The sequence below is a fragment of the Cyrtonyx montezumae genome, unplaced genomic scaffold (genome assembly GCF_038088225.1).
Source record: "Cyrtonyx montezumae isolate F1298 unplaced genomic scaffold, pur_monq_1.0 scaffold_0, whole genome shotgun sequence".
In the NCBI taxonomy this organism is placed as follows: domain Eukaryota; kingdom Metazoa; phylum Chordata; class Aves; order Galliformes; family Odontophoridae; genus Cyrtonyx; species Cyrtonyx montezumae.
Window position 1 is genome coordinate 17763230 of NW_027071824.1, and position 22390 is coordinate 17785619.

General features: G+C 34.6%; 1 protein-coding gene across 1 annotated transcript in view; it reads right to left on the bottom strand.

The window, feature by feature from the left end:
• TTC27 (tetratricopeptide repeat domain 27) overlaps positions 1 to 22390 on the bottom strand; it is a 98571-nt gene that overhangs the window by 75475 nt on the left and 706 nt on the right. The window contains exons 2-7 of the mRNA XM_065729131.1: positions 20794 to 20971; positions 17960 to 18089; positions 12000 to 12140; positions 10334 to 10436; positions 5748 to 5912; positions 1431 to 1567 (exon numbers count right to left, since the gene is read on the bottom strand). Of these exons, the coding sequence (XP_065585203.1) occupies positions 1431 to 1567; positions 5748 to 5912; positions 10334 to 10436; positions 12000 to 12140; positions 17960 to 18089; positions 20794 to 20971 (854 nt within the window). The remainder of the gene's footprint in view (positions 1 to 1430; positions 1568 to 5747; positions 5913 to 10333; positions 10437 to 11999; positions 12141 to 17959; positions 18090 to 20793; positions 20972 to 22390) is intronic.

A 22390-nucleotide genomic window follows, 5' to 3' on the forward strand; every position in this document is an offset into this window, starting at 1 on the left:
ATTTATAATCTCAAGTATTTATTCTGCAACTCAATAGTTTTCCTTCTAGTGCACTCTGAGATAATATAGCTGCTTAGCATCAGGGGCAAGTAAGAAATTCCTGGCCAGACACCAGTCCAGTAAGTGGCCACGTGGCATTTTTATTGGAATGCATTTGCTGACCATTTAATTGCAAAATAACCTGTTCAGTCATCTTCCTGAACATTAACAGAGGAAGAGCTCTAAAAACTAAGCACTCCATGACAGGAGATGAAAATCAGAAGGAGAGGTGTGACTAGCCTCAGCCTGGCCCTTATATAAACTGGCAGAGACAATTCTATCAGGAAATTCTCCACTAATCCACGACAGATCCTATCCTTTAGAAAAAAATATATTTTACTTTACCTACATGTAAAATAAGATCAGTGAAAAGGGAAATAAAAATCCTCTTTAATAATTTTTCAGTACTCTATACATCTTCCATAAATTTTCTGTAAAAGAAAGTAAAAAGTCTACAAAGGTAGACTGAACATCTAGGCTAAACTCAGAGAACCTATGCTGTTGTCAGTAGCTTTTGGCAAATAGAAAATAGCATGAACTTCAATTTTGCCTGAAAGGACTTCAAGGTACATCCAGCACTGACTAATTTGAGACCAGACAAAAGAAAGACTAGGGCTCACTGTTACAAAATACTGACAAATGATATGAAGTTGTATTTTGTTATTATCAGTAAAAACATGGTAGAAAATGGAAAAACAAAAACATTAGTAGGTCAAGGCACATTCGAACTGGAGAGTCAAGCCTGGTCTCACATCTCTAACAACTCACACATTACATTAACAAAATGTGTGAACTTGAAACAGCTTAGGTTTTCTTCAAAGCAACACATGGTTCTCCTAGTACTACTTTGTAGAATTTGTAACATACAACATAAACACAAAAATCAAAGGCTTCGAACATTTTTAGGAAGTAAACTGTGGGAACAGAAAGTCTAACTTATCAACAGGCAGCTTAAGTAGCTTAAGACAAAATTTCTTAATAGTTGCTCAGATTTGCACAAAATTCAACTCCCTTCCTACAGCCAGAACCACTCAAGTAATGTTTAGTGCTGCATTTCTACTTTTCAGAAAGAGAAGATAAGGTTACTTAATCTATCTTTATTTTGAACATCATGTTTTCAATGCAGAAATACAGACGTTAAATTCTTTTGCTTAAGATCCACAGGAGTCTGTGAAGGCATAAATGTTTTATAAAGATCACAACACAAAGACCACGGACACTGTCCCTCATCTTTTCCAAAAACTTTCAGAAATTCTATGGTTCTTCTAGGCAACGCACATTTTCCCCTTGGAAACACCCAAGAAAACCTTAAAAACATTTTCATTAAAATACGTTAAAAATTAAGAATGGATTTTATGAAATAAGAAAGACAATTCCTCTCAAATACATACCATAGTTAATTTTTCTAGGGGAGTAGGTGCTGGAGTTAGTTCACCATGGGGAGGGATAAATTCCTCTGATCTTTGGACATCCAGTATAAGCTGTGCTACATATTTTTCCTGAAACCGTGTTCTCTTTCCTAAAGCACCTATAGAAAATTAATACAAGTTTATACAAGTGACCACTAAAAAAACAAAAACCAACAGTAATCTCACTGTATCCCCCAAAAAGAAACACACTGTGTACGTGCAATATATATCAGCACTTTAACTCTGCATGTTTTGTTTGCAATAGTGTTCTCACTAGTAGCTGCAACGTATTAAAAAAAATAGAAATTACAAATATATTAATATATCTAGATGCATCCTGTAAATCCAAATTTGGGTAAAGTCACTGCAACCCACCTTACTAACTCTCAAAAGCCTATAGTCATCAAATTTCACCAGTTCCCTACTTTAAAATACTACTAATAAACTGAAAATAATTGTTGGATCTGCCTGATAAACATTGCTGACAACACAGAAACATTCAGGAAAATAAAAACCTTTTAACATCTTATGAAAGGACAACATTTCCAAATGGAAACAGTTTAACAGCGTCTGACTGCTTCCGTTGATCTGCAGAACCTTTGGAAAAAAAAATGATCCCAATCTGTATTTTCTAAAGCCCATTAATTTTGTTTCTAGGTCTATTTCAGCATTTAAGGACAGCACTTAGACACTTGAACCAAATATGATAGAAGAATGACAATAATTTGTGAAGAGCTGTTGACTCCATCAAGGGTAGAGAAGCCTTGCAGAGATCTTGACAAATTGAAGGACTAGGCAAAAACCAACCACCTGAAGAGTGGCTGAAGTCACATGGCTTGATTATCCTAGATAAGATGAGACAGAGATAAGGCTCCATGTTAGCCTACAGCTTCTGCACAAGGGGAGCAGAGGGGCAGGCACTGCTCTAGTGACAGAAAGAACAGCATGGAGCTGCATCACAGGAGGGTCATGTGGGGTGTTAAGAAATGTTCTTCACCAGAGCTTGGCTGGGCCTTGTAACAGGCTGCCCACAGCAATGGTCATGGCCCCAAACTGCTGGAGTTCATGAAACATTCGGACAATATTTTCAGACACCAGGTTTGAATTTTGGGTGGTCCTGTGTGGAGCCAGGATTTGAACTTGATAATTGGGTCTCTTCCAACTCAGGTTGTTCTGAGACAGCTTACAACTTTTTCTTAGGAAAAAACCTTAGTTGATGTTATTATAGTTCACATATCATTTAGAGATACAAATGCAGTTCACATGACATTTTCTAAATTATGTTTTACATCCACAGGTCATCATTTTAAATATTTCAAATATGCTAAGTGCAAGCCATCTTAATTTTTTCTTTAATTTGTTATTAGACACTCAGACAACTTCTACTAGCTTTTAAGATTGCAACTGACATTTATATCAAAGTTGAAAGTAAAAAAACCAAACAGCTGCTCTTCCATTAGAAACCTGCTTTCAAGCTGCAATCAGAGAACTTCAGAACTGAAAATAATGAAATCCTAACAGAGCTAAAACCTACAAAAACTGGAAGTCTTGCCTGTTGACTATGATTCACTGCTCAGGTAATGTGAAACACAAGAAGAACTAAACACTGTCCCACTGTTTTTTTTTTTGTTTTTGTTTTGTTTTTACAGAGCTGACTGAGATCAAACTCAGGTTTTAAGTTTCATTATAGTTTTGAAGAGCAGACTATTAAAAGATAATTGACTGTTCATTTGCTTAGTGGATAAAGGCCAGGGGATGAGGCCATCATCTGTGAGAATCATCTGGCACAAACACTGTAATAGCAGTTATTCCTTTCATTTCCTTCATGTGGAAAGCGAGCATCAGGGAAATCAGCAATTAAGCAGATTACTCCTTTTCTGCCAAACTCTCCTTTTAATGGGAATGCCCTGTGTTAAAAGTTCATGAAGAAATGAAAAAGGTCCTAAAAATATCACCTTCTAATCACACTGTGGGGGGACCAGATGGAAAGAGAGAGACCAGCCAGCAATTCATATTATTTTTACACAGTAGCACTCAGTTCACAATTTTAATAATGCTTGTAAGCCATTATGCTGTAATTCATTTCCTATCATACCTTACTGCTTAAACCTCTAAATAAAACACTCACAAAGCTGTCCATGTTACTATTAAACTTACAACCCAGAAGTCGTGATTTCTGTTTGCTTTTGAGACAGCTACCCCTCCATGCTTTTTTTTTTTTTTCCCTAGCAAATAATTCTTTATTATTACAGGAAAAACACATTTAGGAAAATAGATATCACATGTATTCATGTTGAGGAAAAAAAAACGCCTACATTATACTGTCAGAAAGAATCACAAAAGAGAGGGAATCTACATATCGTATCATAGATTTTACTTACTGCCCCATAGCAGAAATTCCCACAGATGCATTAAAGGGCATGAAAATAATATGCGGATTTCAGGCTCTTGCACTATCAGTTTTTCATATTAGATGACCTTCAATTTATTTTGGATTACCAGCCTTCATTTCAGTAAGATTATATGCTAGAAGGACCATAGCCTTCTTTTACTAGGAACTGTTTCATGGAGTTATTAATGATAGTGACTCACTGTGAGGGACAGAAAGATATTTTTAAATAAATGATGAGTATAGGACAGAGCTGGATTGATGGTATTAAAAAAAATACAGAAGCCAAAACGAGTATTATTCAAACGTTTTTAAAATAACAAAAAAAAAAAACTGATTCTGAATTTTAAGAACAACTTAAGTTTCCATGCCATAATAAAATATTCAGGCAGTAAGGATTACAGCCATTAAGGAACAAAATACTCAAAATCTTTTCCTAAAAAGGAAATTCCTTCCAAAACTCTTAAAAATAACTTTAACATTAAGTTGAATTTTTACATTAAAGCAAAGTCTTTTTTGATGATGTCATATTCCATGCACTTAGCCAAAACATGCATGTCAAATTAATTTGTCTAGAATGCTAGCAACTCCCACAAGTTTAGTTCATTTCATTTGCCTTCAGGTTAGACATCCTTCATAATAATTCTAATAGATTTACGGAGATAAACCACAGAACTTTTAGGAATTTCACAACATTTTTCCAAGAGACTATTTCATTATAATCTCTCTCTGGGACTAACAAATTCAGTCATCAAAAATAAAAACAATTCCACAGCATCCAGACTTGTTTTCTCCCCCTACACTTCAAGCAACAGTTTTCTTTCCTAGGCTAGATTTAGGGAGATTACTCATCAAAAAACTAATTATCTCATTTAAAAAATATATAACTGCAAGTTGAGGAGTATCAGTGAATAGCTATCTGGCACTCTGATTTTACTTGTTCTTAGTTAATTAAATTTTCATAGTTTGAACATCAAAGGAACCGATGTTTTCATTAAAAAACAAGAAAAAAAAACAACAACCTTCCTTTTTCAAGAAATGCTTTACACATCAGAAAGAATACGATCAAATAAAATTGAATTCTTTTAAACAAGGATATGGAAATTACTCCTGTTTCATTCGGATATCACGGAATATAATCAATTTAATCACAGTTACACAAAACATAATGCCACAAGAATTTCATTACAGATTTTTCAAAGTTAACCTTTAAAACCTTAGAATAAATGAGCATGGAGTTCCATAAAAATTATAATATTTTTATTCCTAATTAAAATATTAAATTGACAAAAAATCTACATGGAGTAGGAACAGCTCCAATCTAAGTATAAAGGAACAGTTAGCTTTGTGGTGTAATAGGTTCAGAGGCTGCAATTTTCAATTCCTCAGTTCCTCCTACTAACAAATCTATAGAAAAAAAAATGGGTACAAAGTTTTCTCCACTTCTTCCCAGGAACATGCAAAGGCCTTTTTAAATGTTACTTACATGGAAGTCTAGACCATTGGCATGAAAGGTGAAAGACTGCATCATATTATCATTCAGATGTCTTTAGAAGTAAATAAGAACACACCCCTAACACAAAGATGTAAGCATCACTACAGAACCAGATTTGGGAGTCTCTTCCTTTAAGAGAAACAACTAGACCTGGAATTTGACTGATTAATGAAATACAACAAGGATGGATCAGAATACTACAGCTGGTCAGACACTCATGTTAAGAACAACACTGTAACTGGATGGTATATTTTAATTCCTTCTTCCAAGCAACGCTAATTCTCAGAAAATAAGCAAGTCCTACCTCCTTATAAATCAAGAACTCTCAAAACGTATTTCATTTTTTAAAATGTCTGAATAAAGTCATCTGTAAGTTGTGTTGGTCCTGTTACTTAGATCAAACAAGCAAACTTACCTGTTAGATTAATCTCCAGTTTTGTTATGTCTTTAGCTGTATTGAAACACTGTTTAGCTTTCTTGTACTCATAGTAATACAAAAATGTATAGGCACACTCAAGATTGAACTGAACTGCTAAGTGCCAGCCTTCATCACCTGTGAACAAATCTTCTGCTTCTGTCACTAGAAATCAAGAGTAAAAAAAAAAAGCTATCAGGACACAAATCTCAGAGAATTATACTTTACATTTAAAATACTAGGAGAGGAACTCTGTCATGATTAAATTTAAATTCAATACATTTAAAAACATACAATGTATAAAAGACACATCTATTAAAAGCATTTTTTCAAGTCTTGTAACTCAGGACTACAACTAGAATAAGAAAAAAAGTTGAATCTCTTGTATTTTACAGTAAAGCTGAGCTGTTGGTTTTGCAGAAAGTATATATCTCTAATCTTCCAGGATATGCTAAAGAGTGTAGGAACGCAGAATACAGCATGTTGAAGTAAAACGAATACCCGCCATTAACTAATACACTTTAGATGAGAAAGTTGAAGTTTGGCCAGTAGACTGAGGATTGAATTGGGACTTAGGACTCCTTGATCTTATTTATATTTGACAATTACTGATTTTGCTTAATGATCACATCCTTCATCTGAAAAACAGAAAATACCTTGGAAAATGAATCTGAAAACTTCAGGGAAGATAACTTCATATTTTTTCATCTCTCACAGAAGTATTAATATTTCTATATATTTACATTCTATCTATTAAAATAGAGTGAGAAAATATACTCTTACATGGTAAAATATAGGCCATTGAGTTGAAAACCATTCAGGTGATTTGGATTTAAAATATTTACCAAATTTAATTTAGTTCCAAGCATTTACCTTACAGAACTTGTACCAAATACTGATGTACACTGGCTACTTTATTATTCAAACAATCTTTACACAGATAAGTAAGAAGTCTAACTAGATTAAAAAAAAATACAATTAATAATACACATTTTGTGGTGCATTTTTCCCCCACTACAGCTGAACAGGTTTTAGCTCATATACTTTTTGTCTTCCTCCCATATCCCACCGCAGAATATTCAATAATCCTCAAATTCTTTCAATCAGTATGGAAAGCTGTTAAGCTTGAATATTTTTAATTTCTCCAATATTTAGAAAAGAATTACGGTATTCTTTTTTTAAATTTAAGAACTTGAATGGATAAATTCTGCAAGTAATGCACACTCTTCATAAGAAATCATCTGAGTCTTTAATGTTTTTGTCCACATTATTAAACAATTTTTTTTTTGTCTTTAAAGAGATCATGACTAAAGGACCATTTTATTTCTAGGAAAAACCTTCTTCACTCTATTTTTATATTAAAAAATAGCATATATATACTATTATATATATATCTATATATTATGATATATATAATAATCAGTAAATGATTTATACTGCCATTTTCACCTGCTTCCCACACACTTCAAATGCACAGTACCTCTCTGACAGTTTTGAAGGAAAAATAAGTCATTTTCTATAAGTATTTATTTTTTTAAGAAAGAAAACAAATTCAATGAGTGCTTTTTATTCAAATGTAAGTGTAGATTTGCACTGATTTTTTAAAACACTTTGAATGACTAAATCCTGAAGGTCTATTGTCAGTGCAAAAGAGCTTACAAAATAATGAATGTGCATGTCCACACATGGAAACATCATGTGAACGCAACTTTGAAACTGAATCAAAATCATTCAGTGAAAAAAAAACTACAATCAGACATTAGTACTTCATTTTTCAGTAGCTAATAAACTTCAATAATTTTGATATAAAATTAATTGTGCTAAAACCACATAGATGCTACAATAAACACATCCAAATGCATCCATTTTTCTTTTTCAATATTTGAAACATTCACTATGGTTGCTATGACAACTAAGACCCTTGACTTCTGACTGGAAAAAAATCCACAAACTGAAAAATTGTTCCTCTTTATCAGTATTCATGATTTTGTACTAAAGTAATGTGTTTATAAGAGATCTCACACTCCTGATATCATGCATTTAAAATGGTAACTCAAAGCTTGATCTTGATAGGTTTAGGCACTTGAAACTTCAAAGATCTTTGTGGAAAGCTTCACATGGTTACTAGTATAGATTAGCTGCACGAAAGCACTGAGTTTCCAAATGCAGACATCACTCTGCCATCCTGTACCACATTTTAGCACAGAGCATTGATGAATGGAAAGCAGCATTAAACCCTTCAGGTTTTGCACAACAGCTGCTGCAGAACAGGAGGGAATCACCACAGCTGTCTTACATTTAGCTGATGATGCTGAACTTAGCTCTATGAGAGCAACATTTTGAACGGCTTCCCTCACAAATTTGAACTTCTCTTTTTTAAAAAAGAACAAAGTTTCCCAGTCAAGTTGATTCAGCAAGTAAGTTTTTCAAGACATAATCAAAGGCTATTTTGAAGGCTTAGTAATTGTTTTATGGAATATATTGGCAGTTATTTGAATCCCCATATGGCTTCAATGAATTAGAAGGTTCATAAACTGCTAGAGGCTATAGGGAGCAAAGCCAGCCAGGAGAAGCATACTATGCATCCAAGTGTAGTTTACATCACCATTTCTGAAAACCAGAGACTGAACTAGAAATACACATCCTAGTATTTATGCAGTATGTGTGCATAAGCAGCATGCTGTATGCAGATCGAAGATACACAACCTACTGCATTTCTCTACTCTAGCCAGTACCATCTTATTAATGAATTTAAAGCAACTTTAAGACTACATCTCTTTTAGATTCAAGTCTCTTGGTATGCCCAAGAAGGAAATGTAACAAACACAACTGTACCACAGATTAGCCTATTAAGAATTCTATTTTATCTGCTACTTAACAGGCAAAAAATGTTTCGACGTGTTCTACGCTCTTCAGCAAAGTAAACATAACAAAACTATTTTGTAAAATAATAACTGCAGTACTCAAATAGAGCTGCAAAATTCACAGCATCTAAGTATCTTTGATGCTGCATATCTACAAAACACATGTTCAGCACAACAACAATGAAAATCTTTTCTGGAAACGTGAAGGATGAGACATATACAATCTCTTTTTTATTTGTTTGTTTGCTCTTTAAGCTACTACAAACATCGCTCCCTAACCTTCCTTATCTCAATGAAGCACATCAACACCATTTGCTTTGTAGTAAAGAATTTATAGATAATCTTATGTAACTATTCAGAAAATATAAATTCTGAACATAACAAATGATCAAGCATCACTACATGAGAAACTGAGCATCAACAATTTTGCATCATCCAGCTCATTTCCAGTCATCAACATAGTATTCACTGGAAGATTTAACCATCTATCGTGATGTAATTACAACTACTGGTTATATTCTAATACATGTACCACCAACACTCCCAGCTTTCTATGAATAAAAACCTGAAATTTGATTAAAAATCTAAGCAGAATTTAATCTCAGATTCTCATACCTGTTATAACTGTAGACATGAGTTCAACATTGTCTAATGAATTATAAACAACAAAAAACCTACAGTTTTCATCAACCGAAATAAAACCCATTCCAGTGCTTTAATCATCCACAAAGTGAATTAAGTCAATTCCTTCTTTGCTACAAAAGGACCTAATAAAACGCTCTGCTCCATTCCATTACTGCACTAACAATTTTTTTGTTACTTATTTGGAAGTTTTCCAATGGCTAAAAACCACTTCATATTTTTCAGTGTCGACGGCATGCCCTGAGCCTACGTATGGTTCAGATTAAAAAAAAAAAAAATCTCCATTAAGGTGTGGTAGGAGCAGGGAGACTTGAAAGTTTAGCATTTTAACTTCATTGGTGAAAGAAAATATACATGACAACTCATTTCTAAATGCAAAAAATATTTCTTTAAGTGCACTTGGTTGGAAATCTCAGACTTAGAAAGTTAAATTAAAATCTTCAGCAAAGAAATTAATTGTTGAGGGGCAAACAAGCAAAAAACTTTATAATTTGCTGTAGCAAATGACATTAACTCACCTATACAAAAGTTTGCTTCCCTTAGAAAAAAGTGTCAAGTGCATATAATTAATTTGACATTCTGATATTCTAATTAATGCATCTGTAAACATCAAATGGCTAATTTAGTTTTGACATTGTCTGTTTTCTCTACATACAATGCATACAGTGGTAATAAACTTCCAAATTCAGAATGAGATGCAGTAAACAAGAAAGAAAACCACTCTTGAAAATGCAGAAGAATTAAGGTGTTCACTTTACAAAACCAAATAATATCAGCTAAATGAAGCCATCCTGTGCAGTTTTCATTCCTGAAGTTAACAGTAAGGTAACAGTACTAAATAAACATGGGGAAGGAAAACCTTTGCCTGCAATCTCATATTCATCGTACGCTCTCAAAATAAGCATGTGATATACAACTACTTGTCAATTTAAGTGAATTCTTGTCCATCTCTACTCTCTGTATTTACACATAAATCCCACAAACTTCATATTGCAAGAGTTATGCCTATAATTTCCTATCTCCCAAGATAACTTACAACTCAGGCTGTCAGGTCGACAAATTAAGTAATTAAAAACATACTTTGTCTTATACAGGTCTGGGCAAGAGTAAATAGCTCAGGTGATCTCTCCTCTAACAGTTGCTGGTGAATATTCACACATCTTAGAGTCCACCAAGGTAAAGTCTGAAAAAAAAAAAGGATACTTCAAATGAACATTTTTTTTTTAATTAAAGAAATAATCTAGTAGATTATATTTGAAAGCTATCTGTTATTTCTAAACATATACATATATACACACAAAAAAAAGCGAACACAGACCTAGCATAAAAATGAACATTATATATGTAGCTCTTTATTGCCCTCTGCTTCTATTTATTTATTGAACTGCTGTTCGAATCCACTCAGTTCAATGATACAATTTTCTGAGTACAAATGCTTGCCACTCAAAAATTTTAGAATCACAGAGAACATATTTATAAAGTTACAAGCAAGTCACTTGAACTCTTACCATTTTCTATTAGGAATGTTATTTTGGGGGAGCAGCATTAAGAATATTTTTCATGACTTACAAATACTTAATTAGTTATGGACAATACATATATACAATTTAAATCAAAATCAGTCTTTATTAACACTTTATAAAACAGATTTCAGAGTATTTTAGCCTACTTTAAATTTATGTGAAAAACGTATTAAGAAGTGTTTCTCTGAATGAGGATAAAATGAGAAAGAACGGGCAACCTTCAACTGTTACAGTGACCTGCTGAACAATGGAGCTTTTAATCACCTACTGCTATTGGACTACTAGTCAAACTTGTGGCCAGAAATAATTAAATGCCCAGTGGGTAGAAGGAGGTCCATAATTACGTCAGACTGAGGGGAGGCAGCATGGGAATTTTCTAAACAAAGCCTTCTCCCTCCCTGACTGACTCAGTTGCTGAAATTCAACAGCATTCATCTGTGAATAACTGGGAAAACGATGGAAGAGCTTGGCTTCCAGAAATGCTGTAGAGTCAACATCTCCCAAACAGTTTAATTCATCATTCATACAAAGACCCAGCTGGGAATAGATGTTGTCAGCCAAGCGTAAAGAAGGACCATGTGGCATTTTGTTCTCCAGCCAAACTCTGTTCAACCGGAATGCAATGAAGAGAAGCTGCTGCTGCTACTAAAACCCCCAACCACCCTGCCTACTGCTAAACTACAAGGAAGGCAAAGTCAAAAACCCTCTCAAGAATCTCTCTTTTTATATCTCTCTTTTTTAATGCACCAACACAAGAGAGAACTAAGGTAAATCCCACATGGATGCCTGCAGGAGATGTTGAGGACTATGAGAAAAATTACAATTACATCTATAATTCGTGGCTTAGAATTTATACAGTAGTAGTAGATGGTATCCCAAATCTTGCCAAAAAGGCCACCGAGTATGTATGCTATACTGGAATTTTTTTTTTCCTCCTTCTTCAATACTGACATAAATATATGCCTTTTCAAACAGTTGTTTTCTATTCAATTTTCTATTTTTTTTCCAGATAACATAGGGATCTTCTGAGGACTACAGTGAGAAAAATTGCCATTTTTAAGGAGATACTTGTGTTAAGCTGTAATCATTTTGAATTACTTCTTAGAATGAACCAGTGAACCTCAGAGTTGAATAAACCTGTAAGAAGTCATACTCAACGTGCCATGAAAAACAAACAACAAACAATGAGTACCTCAGTCATAATCATTTGTCACATTTCTTACCTGAAGAGATGCAAATTTGTGTCTTGAATTCACAAGGATTACCCTAGCTATGAGCAGTAAAATAGGATTAGAAGTCAAGGTATAGACTGATTCAGCATCTAGAACCAACAACTTCAGAATTGTTGCATGTAGCATTTTTGGCTGAAAAAGAAAAAAGTGACAAGGAAATAATACTTAAGTTTATGAACAAATAGAATTAGGGAAAATAACAACAATTTAAATGTTTAAGGTTAAAAAGTCTGCTCAAACTATCATTGTGTTTAGAATTCCAGCTGTTTCCTAAATTGTGGTGAATTCTGCCTTGCCACTTGCTGGCAAGGTAATCATATTAATGTCATCTGAAACACTCAGATTCCACCCTCCCAAAATGCATATGTCCATTTAATGCTATTCCCACTAAATACATTCCAGTATATCATCCATCCCATAATCTAAAGAAAAAAACCTGTGATAAATCAGGGCCACTTAGCTCAATATAACAGAAATAAGTTAATTTGTTAATTAAATTAATCCTACAGTACTCAAATACACTAGATATTCCTCCCAAGTGGTGTCAACAAGTGTTAACTTTCTCTCTCACCAGAGGGCATCTTGTCTGACTGACATCAGGGTAGTGATACTGGAGCAATTTTTGTATTTGTCCAATCAACAAAGACCTCTCTTGTTGATTTGGAAGCGTCTTTGGATGCTTTTATGTATGAAGTTCTCTGCAGTAATTATTTTTTTAATGGGCTTACGGTAGCTCTCTGGGGAACCTGTTTACTACTGGTGATGACTGTTAGATGACAGTCACATCTTCTCTCCCTTCTAATGCAATGAAAGCATTCAAGCAGTTAATCTTCAGATTTGGGCAGATGTCAGTTCATCACTTGACATTTGTGCGGGTTTCCTTTGCAAACTAAAAGTATGGCTTCTGTTGTCAGATGGCATGAAAGCAGCAAGAAAAAGGAATGGAACACAGAGAAAACAAGAGGCTTAAATGACAGCTTACACTGAAGTCACTCATCTGAGAAAGATTTATATTGCCTATACAAACAAGATAGAAGTTATCTGAATTACATTTGCAGGTTTTTTTTTTAACTAAACTGGTAATATAATTCCTAAGTTCTTTGAAACTCTTTTCAGCACCTTTTCCCATAGATTACTCTTCATAAATAAACTTCTAAGCCATGCTATTGCTGCAGTTGACTTTCTAATAATCACTGTTTCTCCTTACAGTAATTTTCAAGCTTTTTTTCTGATTTGCTTAAATTTTAAAACTGTTTAGCATTTATTACCATTGAAAATTAACACTGAATTCTTTCATGACATCACTAACCATTTCAATCCTACAATTAAAAACCAATTTCAGGTGAGAGAACAGCTACATATAAAAGAGGTAAACATCAAAGTTACCACAACTTGAGGGGCTGAAAAGTCTGCACTGAAATGCACAGAAACTTCAAAACATTGGCTAAAAGGGAATTTTGAACTTATCTTCTTGTGTCTAAATGCTTAAGTTAGTCACCTTCAGTATTTATCTCAAAAACCTTATCTATCTCAAAATAGACACAACTCAATGCTTGTTAACACAATGCTTCAGACCTCAATCAGATGGTTGAGTCTTTCCTTTATTAAACTTGCAATCAAAATCTGTAATTACTTAATTAAACTATCTCCAACTTTGCGAGCCTAATGAGCCACAGGTAGGCAATGCAGAGCTAAGCTACAGATTGCAGACAATAAAGGTCAACAAGCATAAACAAGCCTTCCCAGAGAGCAATCCAAGTAGGAGCACATAGTTATCAATGTTCCTGCTTGTATTGCCTTTAAGGCCTGCTTTTGCTCCATTGTGTTAAGGAAAGAAGTTATTTTCCAAGTGGCTGCATTACATATGTATAGCAAGGGCCAGACTGTACCCTACTTTAGGAGACCATCTTTACTCATGAGACTTAACATCCTCATTTAGCCTTTACCATCCTGCCTTATATAGCCCAGAAGAAGGAGAAATAATATATATATATATTCAGAACCTCCAACATCTTAATGCCTGGTATTCAAACAGCATAATCATCAGCTTAAGTTTCAGTTCTCTTCTGTATGGCTAGCTCATGCTAATGGAAGCCAAGCAGGCAAACTAGAACAAAAGACACTCCCAACAATTTGAGTTGGGAAGGACAAGGAATCATACTGGATTTGAGACAGTAGTGGTACTATTCCAACGGTGTTTTTCACAGCTATTGGTATCAGCAGAAGTCTGGTAACAGTTCTGTTCCTTCCAGGAAAATAATCAAATCGTGCATAAAAGCAACATTAATACAAGCACAAAGAAAAAGATTTACTTAAACGCATTCCAAAAGTCATTATTTGGAACCAACCTGGAAGCTTCAAAAAAGCCATCAGAGCTGCTCATACACCTATTTGGAAAATTCCTATCAGCCATTTACAAGTATTATCCAATAGTACATTCGGATCTTCTTCCAGATGAAATTCCTAGCTCTTATCAAATATATCCTACTTGAGTATACAAATTCAGAGAATAAACAAAAGCAGCTAAAAACTCACAACAGTCTAACAGTCACTACTGTCTTGTGCAGTTCATCTACTGAATACACTAAATTCAATTTCATGACTTAGTGCTCTGTAACTCTGAAACACAAAGCAGGATAAGCACGCTGAGACCCAAACAGTTTTGCACCTTCCATTCCTTTACATGCAGACAGACAGTGACAATCTTTAAAGACACAAGGACCCTATCCCACCTACTATTAAGCCCAGTAAGAACATTTTAGTCAAATCCCTGAAAGTTCAAAGGCAGAACCTATTTTAACCTAAATGTTTGTTTATTTTTAATCTCACTTAAGTCAACTACCATAAGAAATACTCCAGGATGAATCAGAGAGACTATTTAATTGGTGTGGTAAAGTCCTGAAGATATTTTAGAAAATGGAAAAGAACTAAAACACCAGATGTTTTTCACTTTAGAAAGTACTGAATTGATTTTATGGAGGACTCTTAACAAAAAGCAGAAACCAGTTCTGCAGGATATGGTGGTAGGTAGATGGTTGGACTAGATGATCTTGGAGATCTTTGCCAGCCTTAAAGATTCTATGATATAAAAATAAATCCTTATGAAGTACATACATTTAACCATAATTCACAGAGAAGCCTGGAATCTATTTGGAGGATGGGAAAAAGCATACACATATTCCTGAATATTGTTCATGGAAAATAAGTTGCTGGAGGGGGCCTCTTGGTTATCTAAAATAGGCTGTTTAATGATTTGTTCTTCACTGAAGTTAACGGATCTAATGCAGTCTTAATGTACTAATATGAAAGTAAAATTAATGATGCATTCAACAGTTATGTGGGAACAGAAATTAAACTGTGCCACTGACTCAGAAGAAAAACCTTCAAGGGACAGAAATGACAGCAGTAATATAGCCTGAAAGGCATAAAGTTAAAATGAATTCAATAAAGTACTCTGAAAGTAAGTTTTGAAAATATTCCTGAAATAAATGAGACATTGCAAGGTTCAAAGTTAGTAACACTACTCACAGCAGGCTAAGATAAAGGATTTATTGTTTTTTGAAACCTTGATGCGGGAAGACCATTACAGTCTGAAAACTCAAAAAATTGAAGGCCTGTTAAAAAAGGAATAGTGCCAGCACTAATTCCAGAATACGAACCATTACATTAAGAAAAGGAAATTAGAGCTATATTTTAACACACTTGTTCTGAATATCTACCTGTGTATGCAAGAGAAATGCTGGATCAAAAGCAGCATGAAAATGTCAGTTTGTTGAGATGCTCACTTTTACAGAATGTTTATACCCTAAGAGTTCTTGAAAAGCATATACATAAAGATAATTCAAAGCATATCAAAGTGTTTGAAAGAAGACATTTCACAAAGAAATAAGTGGATATTATATTTTAACACTTAAGTAACTGTCCTGTGCTCTTGGAAAAAAAACAACCTTAACTTTTCAGAAAATTATGCTATACAGAACAGTAATACACATAAGTTAAACTTCTTTTGCCTGATGCATAAATCTTCCAGCAATATCAAAGTCTGATTCAATGCTCTTTAGAAACCAAGTATGCTCACATTCATTTTCTTTCACTGTATCCTGCTGATTTAGCTTCTGGAATACGAACATTACATATCCAAACATCCATCAATGCACTGCATTCACGGCCATAGGAGAAACTAAGCAGGAAACTTGTATTCCCCCTTATTCAGCAGATAGTACATTCCATTCATCCATTAACACAGACAATGAACAGGTTGCCTGATAGAAGTAATGAACATTGCATTTTACAGGTCTGGACACTGCTGATGATTGCCATTCTATGACTACCAAAATGGGCTGCAGACTCTGTTTTAGACAGCAGCCTGTATGTGCACACTAATAGAATATTAGTGTTTGTGAAAGAGATAAGCGTAATACTAAGCTTACTGACTATAATATTATGTTTATAATATGCAATCTTAATGATTAAAAACAAAGAATGGAAGAAATAAGTTTGTATTTCTTATAAAACTGAACAGTTTTCCCTCTCAGAAATAGCAGGCTTAAAGTTTTCTAATAACTTCTTACTCTCAAAAGTTTAGTACACTTAATTTCCAGTTTTCTCATTTAACCATTAAAAGACCACATTTTATTTATAGTATCAAAAAATAAAGCAAAAAATAAGCCTATACTTATATATACACACCATGCCATCCCCAAAATACAGCACAGATAGCCATCTATGTTAAAAAAAAAAAAAAGGGATACTTTATCTGAATTAAGTAATTTAGAAATACAGCCTTGCAAATGAGGCTAGAGGAAGATTTCATGAGTTACAGAATTCCTGCAAAAACATTCCACAATAATGCAACATAAATCCAAAGGCTTTAAGTGAAATTGCTTACACACTTGTCAAACTTCCCTTCATTCCACAATTTATAGCATTTACATTGTTCATAGTTTATACCTTATTCACAGTCAAATTCTAAACTCAAAATCTCATGCAACTTTAGTATTAGCAAAGAGTAGGGTATGTGATTCCCTGACATGCTGCAGCAGTATCTTACCACAGCTTTAATTCCTAGGGAAAAACTAACGCTTGAGAAGCTGTGCTGAACCACAGATACAGGAGAGTCTAAGTGTAGTACTGCCATGAGAAACATACATAAATCAGCACTATCTGTGTAAAAAGATGTCAAAGTAAATAAAATTAACAAGCCTCAGCTTCATCTCCTATATTCCTCTCTTCTAAAAGCTCTATTTGAATTACTTAAAAAAGAAAAAGCTAATAATACAATTCATTTAGTCAGGATACTACCTTCCAAACCATTCTCTCAGAGTCCACCAGATAATCTGCTATTCTCAAGAGCACCTACCTTACTCTAAGGAAGAAAAATTTCTAAGCCATTTATAATTATCCCTCTGATCCAGCTAAGGACACATTCCTAACTGCAGCACAGGAGGTTCTGCACGAATGCGCATAGGAACTTCTTCATGGTGAGGGTGACGGAGCAGTGGCACAGCTGCACAGTGGGGTTGTGGAGTCTCCTTCTCAGGAGATGTTCCAGACCCACCTGGACGCCTACCTGTGTGACCTGGTGTAGGGAACCTGCTTTGGCAGGGGGGTTGGACTCAATGATCTCTTGAGGTCCCTTCCAACCCCTGTGATTCTAAATAATAAAACTTATTGGATGCAAAAGTCCTTCAAGAAATACTGCTCTACAATAAACCTCTTTCCTATCCAATAACATTTCCAATAGGAAATCTCTAACAATGAAGTAGACCAATGCTGTAACTACTTTTAGTATAGTGCTTAAAGAAAACCTATATAGTTGATCATGCAGCCTGCATGACCAACAATGAACACAACTTATTCTAGCCCTGCACCTCATAGATGTGTCTGGATAAACGGGTTATCCCTGAATAAAAGTCACTGTAGAAAGACAGCTTATTAAAACTCAAGTTTACCTCAACATATTTCTCTAACAATGCAGATGGCAAGAAGTCCTGCAGCTGTAAGTGAACAGGAGGCCCAGTCCAATTGCTTTGAACGAAGAGCTGCAAACTGCCCACACCCAGTAGGAACATCAGCCTCTGCCTGCAATATAGATAAGAGAAACACTTAGCAATAGATCCGATTTGTAATTAAGATTATAAAATCTGATTAATTCCCCCACTAATTCAAAAGCTTAAAGCCTTAAAAATTACCCCATTGTTCAGAAAATATGATGAACTTAGTAAAATAATCACAGGGAACTAAAAAGTTTAGAAACATGTTTGCTTATAACAGTTCCAAGAAATGAACAACACTTTATAAAAATACACTGTATGTTTTAAAACTTTCACTGCAGCTAATTATCAGGTATCAGCAGGAGATAAGCATAGGATGAAGATTATCACATATCTGCCCAATACTCTGTTGTGTTTTCTTATTTTACATCTAAGCCTCTGCATTTTCAGAGAAAAGATATTGCATTGACATATATTCCAAAACAGCATTTGTATTGTTTCTTTGACACAGCTATTTAATTTAATTCCCTGCAAGAACAAAATACTGTTAAACATTTCCCTTACAGAATCATGGATTTCAAAGTTGAAAAACAGACAAGCTAAGTACAAACAAAATTAAAATCTAGAATATAATTTGAGTTGTTTTGCCCTCAAGCTTCTCCCTTTTAGCTTCAGAAGATTCGCTTAAGAATTCTTTTCACACTATAATAAAACAATACTTTGTACAGTTCCCTTATTGTGTTAAAAGAATAAGGTTAGTATTATCCAACTTTCTGTTTCCGAATGAATTAAACTCTGAGTTTTTTTAATCTCCAGAATTACAGCTTTCATTTCAGCAAAAAAACCCACACATTTGAAGTAAATCACATCTACTAAGTCACAAGGAAGCCAAAGTCTTACTGAATTATCTGAGCTAGAACTTTCTTTGAACTACTCAATAAGAGAAAAAATATCCCACCCCCAAACAAACAAATAAAACAATTTCACCATAGACAATGAAAGGTCAATAGTGTGCAAAACTTGCATTCATTCCTTCCATAAAGCAGTAACACAATTGGAAAAATATCTGTGTAATGCATTTTAACCTTCCACAATCAGCAAACATACCACAGATTTAAATGCTATATGCAGTACTGACACCTTAAAAGAGAAATGATCTCTTTTACTCCTAACAGCAAAATGTCTACTAACTTAATTCTTTTTTTTCTAATATACAATGACACATTTGGAAAATTACAGCTTTTTAGTTTTTGAATAAAAATCTAGCATGTAACTTTGAGCAGAAAACTCTTTCTTCTGCCAGGCTAAACATAGTTCTGCCTCTTTATCTTCAGGCAAAGAGGCTTCTAACAGTGCCTGCAGTTGCAGAGCAAACAAGGAAAACTGCAAGAAGAAACTATTGGAGTATGAACAACCGAGGAACAAACTGCTTTGCTGTCTGCAGTAGGACAGCAGCCACCAAAAATGAGATACAGGCCAATAAAAACTCACAAGAAGAATTGAAGAAGATGACAAATGTCCGTGACAGGATATATATGAAGTCTGGCTGGATGCATAATATAGAATATGACTGTCATTAAAAGCTGAACAGTTCACGAGGACTAATTCTTTCATGGGCAGCAACACATTTCAATCAATGATTCAGATTAGGATTGAGTTAACATATTTGGTCTGTTTCAAGTCCATACAAATCTTTCTTTAATTGTTGAATAATTCAAAATAAAACATTCCAAGCAGCCAGAAGGCAACAATATTGAAAACTTTCTCCAGATTAAGTCACCACCTAAACTACAGATAGTGTTTCATAGCAGCAACACAACAAAGCAAAAAAGCAACCTAGAGACAAGATGCACAGGAACAATCTCTATACATTCCAGATCAGAAAACAGTAGCACATTGTACAACATAACACCAGCAGACAATCTCATCACATTACAATCAGTGGCACTAACAAGTCTCAGCCCAGTTTTTTAGAGCTGCCAATTATTAGTTTCTTTCTGTCATTTTAGCAAAAACTTGCATTTTCATGCCTCTCACACCAAAATACAAGCACTTCTACTAATGATAAGAAGGTAATGTGCTGAGCCACGCTTACTTCCTTTTTACCTTCATGTTCTTTTACCTATGGCTAAAGCTCGTTCCCACACTCAACTCAGAATACACAAAGCATATACATGGCTTTCTGTTTCTACTGTCCCTAATTCCTGCTTCTACTATACCAAGATTAGTCATTACTTACTTCAAGAACTGTAAACATTAAAGTCAGATTCACTAACAGCAAGAATTATCGTACACAGTACAGTTAAGAGTCCTATGGAATAAATAATTAATCCACAAGTACAGGCCAGGAATTTTACCATACACCATTTATATCAAGATCAGAACAAACTTACTGCAGACCAGACTCAAAAATGCAGACACTGTTTTAACAGTAACATTACTTGGTACTTCAATTATTCACATTGATGTAATGAAATGTTTCAGAGAGAAAACATTTAAACCAAAAACATATAGCAACATAAATATACATTTAGTGATTTCTTTATACCAGCAACTTCAGAGGTAGTCAGCACAAATAAGGCCAATATTTTCAACAAACTCTCATCAAAACAGTATCCACTTAAAGAAAAACAGTGATAACCAACAAATCCAGCAGGAAAACACAGAAATAACCTGAGAAATCTGTTTTCTACTTTGGAGGCCCTATGTCCCATGTTACAAAATTTAAACATGCCCTTTGTAAAAATTCAAACATTGCCTCTACTCATCTTCCATATAGTAAATGTTTTCACCTTTCCACATTATCAACCTCCGCAGAACAGTCCAGGTACATTAGAATCTGCTTCTCCAAGTAACTTTCAATGTCCTCCTCTGCCACAGAAGATGCACTGAAAACATTCCGGACAGCTGAATTTGAAAATATTGCCTCATATTTCCCATCAAAAATCAACTGCAGTACCGATCCACTTTCTGGAAAAATGAAAAAAAAAATTAATTAAAAAATACAGTGTTAACTTTGAAGCAGCCCCACCTTATAAGAAATATTCCAACCAAAACCAAAGACTCTCCCCTTCCAAATAGTAAATATTCATTTACGCTGCAGGATGCAGATAAGAGCAGTTGCACTAAAACAGAACAGCAGTAGTCACTTTATCCAAAATGAATTTTACAGAACTTGTATTAAAGTTACAATGAAACACAAACAGGTGAATATAAAGCATGAAACTTGCACAGAAAATTCAAGGAAAACACGCAGAAAGCCTTAAAAACATGTACATTATAGTTACTGAATGAATAATATAATTTTCACAAGAAGGTTCTCTTCCTTCCTTTCACATTATTATAGTAAAATCCTACAGACTACAGAGTAATTTCAAATGACTTGAGGGTGCTTCTAGAGAAATTCTACCAAACAACAATTGGTCATGTTTAGAGTTTAATGAATATCCATGTAAAGCAACACAAATTTCCTTTAAATACTTAGAATATTCACAAAGAATGGGCGATACAATTTTATCCTCAGAAAAGACTTATTTTCCTCTAAGTTGACTACCCCGATAAGAGGCCATCATTGTGAGGACACCTACTAAGGCAGACAAGGAATGTTTCTCCACTTAATCCTTTCAAGACAAACAGAATCATGAAGTACTACACATTTAAATTTTAAGAAGCTTTGACCTCACAAAGCACTCCTGACTCTGGCTTTATCCTCAGAAGGTATTTTTCCCTCTTTCCTCAAACATCACAGTGCAGCCAATCTAGCATCTGTCTGCTAGAACTCATACTAAAATGGTTAGCGAAATCAGTTACATGTCAGCACCGCAAGAGCAGCTCATGTAGATGTACCAACTAGTTTTAAACTAGTTAATGCAGATATTGATAACGATGTACCTGAGTAAAATGAAATTCCATCTGGGGACTGCAGCTCCTGTGTACTCGATTTTACCACGGTTACCCTAATGTTAGTACAAAAGCCAGCTGACTTAATGCTAGCATAGGTACACATCCACACAAGTTACAGCCACGAAAGGAAGTGAACTAAACACCAACCACAAACTCATCCAGCCAAAACTAGTATTCCTGACCTTGGATATATGCGAAGACTGACTGCAGAACCTCAGTAGCAGCGATAGATGATCTGATAGGAAAAGGATGATAGGCACTCATTCCTAATCTCTGCAGATCATACCACCGATCACAATTTGCTTTTGTTCTTTGCAGTAGTGATCAGTCAACCGATATAAGAAATCTTTTGCACCAAATGACTTATAAATCCTTTAAGCAGTACATGGAAGGGCATATGCAAAAGAATAGTTATGCTGTTGGAGCCCTACAGACACCATACCCTCCCAGAGATCATAAACAAGAACAAAATCTCCCACCTATGCC